The 4,944-nt window shown below is 51.1% G+C and overlaps 1 protein-coding gene across 1 annotated transcript in view; it reads right to left on the bottom strand.

The window, feature by feature from the left end:
- Positions 1–1,536: 1,536 nt before the first annotated feature.
- The window catches only part of LOC106813959 (death-associated protein kinase dapk-1-like), a 4,710-nt gene continuing 1,302 nt past the window's right edge, over positions 1,537–4,944 (bottom strand). Inside the window, exons 2-3 of the mRNA XM_014818208.1 lie at positions 3,193–3,450; positions 1,537–1,607 (exon numbers count right to left, since the gene is read on the bottom strand). Of these exons, the coding sequence (XP_014673694.1) occupies positions 1,537–1,607; positions 3,193–3,450 (329 nt within the window). The remainder of the gene's footprint in view (positions 1,608–3,192; positions 3,451–4,944) is intronic.

Here is a 4,944-nt window from a genome sequence, read left to right on the forward strand (position 1 = left end):
TGAGGAGGTGGGGTGATCAACGCACGGGCTATACAGGGGGTACACAGGTTATAAAGGTTGGGATACAGGGGGGCTGGGGTCAAGGTCACTCACACAGGAGATTGGGGAACAATGTCGTAAGGGTGGGGTGACACGAGGGAGCGGGGCTCAAGTCACTTAGGGTGTGGGATGAGCAGGGGAAATCCCATACACGGAGAAGAACAGCCACAGCGAGTCAGAAACATGATTAGTCTTACACGAACCTTTTCATCGTAGACTGGACTATTATAATGCGCTAAGAAAACTCGTTACATTTATCAAAGTTTCTGGCAACAGACTATAACAAACACAGAGATTATACATGTTAAGACTAAAGTTAAGACGTTAAGTAATTATATCTTCTAACCACACAAGGCACACACCACACACATGCCCAGGAGTATGGGATAAAGAGATAGGAGGATCAAGGTGTTCACGGTGGGATAAGTGTCTATCTGGCAGGATCAAGGTCATCAAGGGTGGGGTGGTGCAGGCAGGCACTGTACGGTGCCAGGGTCGCTAGCGTGCTGAGCCGTGACGGACACGCGACACAGCAGCACCTGTTGACTACGCCCGCGCTGCCCCTCTGGCTGCACGACACAGACGCCCAAAGCCTTCAAACAACAAACCAGTCGTCTGTCATGTGCGGCGGATGAGCACTCGCCCCAGTGTGCGTGCGCGTGTTTTTTTAGTCGTACGGCCCAGCTCGGCAGCTACAATGTGTGTTTGTGCGTGTGTGCGTGCGTGTGCTCGTGTGTGTTGCGTACGCCGTCGGTAATGTCTAAGGGTGTATGGTTCGCGCGATCGTGGAGACTCGCACCGCTGCATTCTGCGTGCGTGAGCAACACCGAGGACGCTCACTGAGACACGACGCACGACGAACGAAAAACGAACATTGACAACGAGACGACCACTGGCACGCAATACACATACAGACACCCACACGCCACACACACCGACCGATCCGACGAGACACCCAACAGCGCGCACTATGACGGCACCAGACGATGACGATGACACTGCCCGGACGAAATATGACAAAACGGGGCACGACGAATGACATGATATCGCCGACGAATATGACAGCACACAAGACGATGACGATGACCCACGGACGACACACGACATATGACACCCGCCACCGATCGCAACACAGAGCGGCGACCACCAATATGACAGCACGCAACGATGACGATGAAACACACACTGCGCGCGCTATGACGCAACCGACGATGACACACTCAGGCGACGCCTATGCAGCACCGACGATGACCCGCCACACACTGCGACGACTATGAACACCCGCCCGATTGACGATGCCAACACTGCCGTAGACGAATATGACAGCAGCGACGATGACGATGAACACTGGGACCGCCTATGAAGCACCGCGATGACCGATGACAACTGGCGACCCGCCTATGACAACCCCCAACACCACCCGCACACAGCATGGACGATGACAGCTGGCGAACCAGCCTATGCAGCACCGCGATGACGGACGACACTGGCGATCGACTATGACAGCACCGCGATGACGATCACCACACTGGCGACGCCTATGACAGCACCGATCGATACACATGATACTGCGCGAATATGACAGCATGGACGATGAAAACCGCACCCGACGCACACAACACGGTCTAGACGAGATACCGAATAATGATGGCAGCGACGACGACGATGACGATGACGAGACGATGACGATACGTGAGCGGGGACGGACCAACGACGATGATGACACCCGACGACGATGACGATAATGCATGCCCTGGTATGCGTGATGAAACCCTACGAGCACACGCATCTGTTATGTCCGGCCACGGGGTCCCACGCCCCGCGCGCGTGTGTGTGTGTGTAATAATAAATCACAGGTGTAATTAACGAGGCAATGCAGACACGTAATCGGCGCCGCGCAACATACACACACCCACGCTCAACCCACGCTGCCTGCTACCCAGCACCACGAACTCCAACTGCTGCGCTACACCGCTGCTGCTACTGCTAGATGATAGTGGCTGCTACCTGCTGCTACTTGGCTGCTGCTACTGCTGATGATAGTGCTGCTGCTGACGCCTGCGTACTGCTGCTGCTACTGCGATGATAGTGTTGGCTGCTAACGGCTCTACTGCTGCCTACTGAATGTATGATGAAGTGCTCTGCTGCTGCTACTACTGCTGCTGGTGGTGGAGGTGGTGCTGGCTGCTGATGTGTGCCTACTGCTGCTGCTGCTGCTGCTGCTATGGCTGCTACTAATACTGCTAACTACTCACTGCTGATGGTGGTGGTGGGGTGGTGGTGGTGGTGGTGGTGGTGGGGTGGTGGTGGTGGTGGTGGTGTGGTGGTGGTGGTGGTGGTGCTGCTGCTGCTGCTGCTGCCTGCTGGTGGTGGTTGGTTGTCCTGCTGCTTTGCTTACTGCTGCTGCTGCTGCTGCGCGCGCTGCTGCACTTGCTACTTGCTATGCTGGTGGTGGCGGTGGTGCTGCTGCTGCTGCTGCTGCTCTTACTACAGTAACAGCTATCATTGCAACACCGCCTCGGCAAAACCCCACACACATGCACCTACACTCAACCCACTAACTCAATAATTCACACCGGTGATCAACGCACGGCGCGTCAGCGATTACACACATAACGCATCCTAGCCGACACACCTTTACTTCCCCAAGCAGCAGCCGACGCTGCCTTTGCCTTCGTTGCCGACAGCAAATTAAGAGCCGCGTTTAAACGGTGGTTAATCACTCCACGGGTCATTAGTAGTCTGCAGCACAATAGCGGAACGCCTCGATGATTGGGGCGCATTGCGCACGCACCCAACTGCAATGCATCTCGCCACACTGCACGCGCGCACCAACGCAGCCAGTAGCCGTGCACACACACACAACACACAGAATATATATTAGCTATTCATTGTTTATTATTACACGCGTTATTATTGCACGTGTGCGTGCGTGCGTGCGTGCGTGCGTGCGTCGCGTGCGTATAGTATGCGGATGTGTAGTGTGCGTTACCGATGCATGGTGTCGCAGCGTGCGTTGGGTGCGTGTACGCGTGGCATGTGGCGTGCACGCGCGTGTGGGTGTGTGTGTGTGTGTGTAGCAGACGCCTGCACCGTCTTTACGGAACGCCTCAGCTTCGCAGCGACCTCTACAATCAAGAGAACGTCACTCACCTGAAGTCGATGGCGCAGCCGCGAGGCAGAGGCAGCGCACGACCTCCGTGTGTCCGAACTTTGCGGCGAGGTGCAGCGGTGTCGCCCCCTGCTTGTTGTTGACGTCGACGCAGCAGCCGAACGCGCAAAGCGTCTGAGCGACGGGCAGGAGGCCCTCGCGCGCGGCGATGTGCACCGCCCCCTCCCCCCAGCTGTCCGCGAGTCTAGCCCGACAGCCGGAGTGGAGCAGGAGGAGTGCCACGGGTATCCTGATGTCGTCTGCAACAAGAGTGTGGTAGCGACGGGTTACATTTCGCTGTGGCAGCAGGCATGCGCGTCGAACGAATGTTTGTAGATTGGGTGAGGTGATCCTGTTGATCCTCCCGCCATACTAAAATTATTAATTATTATTATTATTATATCGAATTAGATGATATTACAGTATATATATAATATATATATATATATATAATATATATATATATTATATATATTAATTATATTATATAATATATAATTATATTATTTATATTATATTATATTATATTATATTTCATTATATTATAATATATACTTGCTCTTTTAATCGCTATTATTACACATGTCGTGTAAAAAAGCGTAGCATGTGCAGTGAGCTCCTTATAGCCCAGCAGATATGCATGTGAGCTCCCTTCATAGCCGCCAGCAGATATATGAGCTCCTTCTAGCACAGATATTTGAGCTGCTTATAGCCCAGCAGAATGTGAGATCCTTATAGCCGCACCAGCAGATTATGCTGAGGCTCCCCTTATTAGCCCAAGCAGATATGTGAGCTCCCTTGTAGCCCAGCAATATGTGAGCTCCCTTAACCACCTTGTTATGCAGAGCATATATTGGATTGGACAGGGTTTCCAGGGACCGTTGCAAGAAACAAAATATCTTACATAACAGCGATTTTTTTTTAGGCGAAGACGAGTTTTGCTTCTGACAACAGGCCCCCTATAAGTCCATTCCCCGCTAGATCAAAAGACGAAGGTTTTAGCAGCAACTTGCCTGCGCTAACTGGGCATGCTATGTTTGAGAGTAAATATACACATAAAGTGACGAGATAACGAGACAGCAGTTTCTGCTGCGCGGGACCATGTTGCCCTATAACACTGGAGCCCCATAACACACAACCCTAAACTAAGTTGTAAATTGAAGCGGGGGGGGGGGGGAAACGTCGACTAAATGCGAAATTAGACGTTTGGAATGCCAGATTTGTTTGAAACCCAATTATCATACGATTCTATCAAGTTCCTACATAAGCCTAGGGTAGTGGGAAATTATATCCCATATAAATGAATGAATCCAACTAAGACATGTCGGAAGTCCGGATAGCAGTGGAGTGGGTGCAGGATAAATGTGGATGTAGCTAGTGTGTGGATGTTTCAAATTTCATTTCTCCTCTCATCATTATCCTGAACATTTACAAATGCGTCCTACACTTAACTGCGCGTACATTTATATCAGACAGACTTCTGATATCAATTGCGTAACATTTCATGAACGATTACAAGAAAAGTCACGATAACATACCTACATAACCTCTAAACTTTAACACTCTCTAGCGCGTAAGCTGTTCTGTATTGCATTAACCAAATTATATCAAGAGTTTTAGGTCTATCAGATGCTTCGATTTTTAAATGTCATCATTGAATTCGTATATAATCTGATCTGGCGTCGCGCGCTCCTATCTCTTCACTGTCTCTTCTCTGTCGTCTCTCTCTCTCTCACTCTCTCTCCTCCTCATCT

Source organism: Priapulus caudatus, unplaced genomic scaffold (genome assembly GCF_000485595.1).
Source record: "Priapulus caudatus unplaced genomic scaffold, Priapulus_caudatus-5.0.1 Scaffold849, whole genome shotgun sequence".
Lineage (NCBI taxonomy): Eukaryota > Metazoa > Priapulida > Priapulimorpha > Priapulimorphida > Priapulidae > Priapulus > Priapulus caudatus.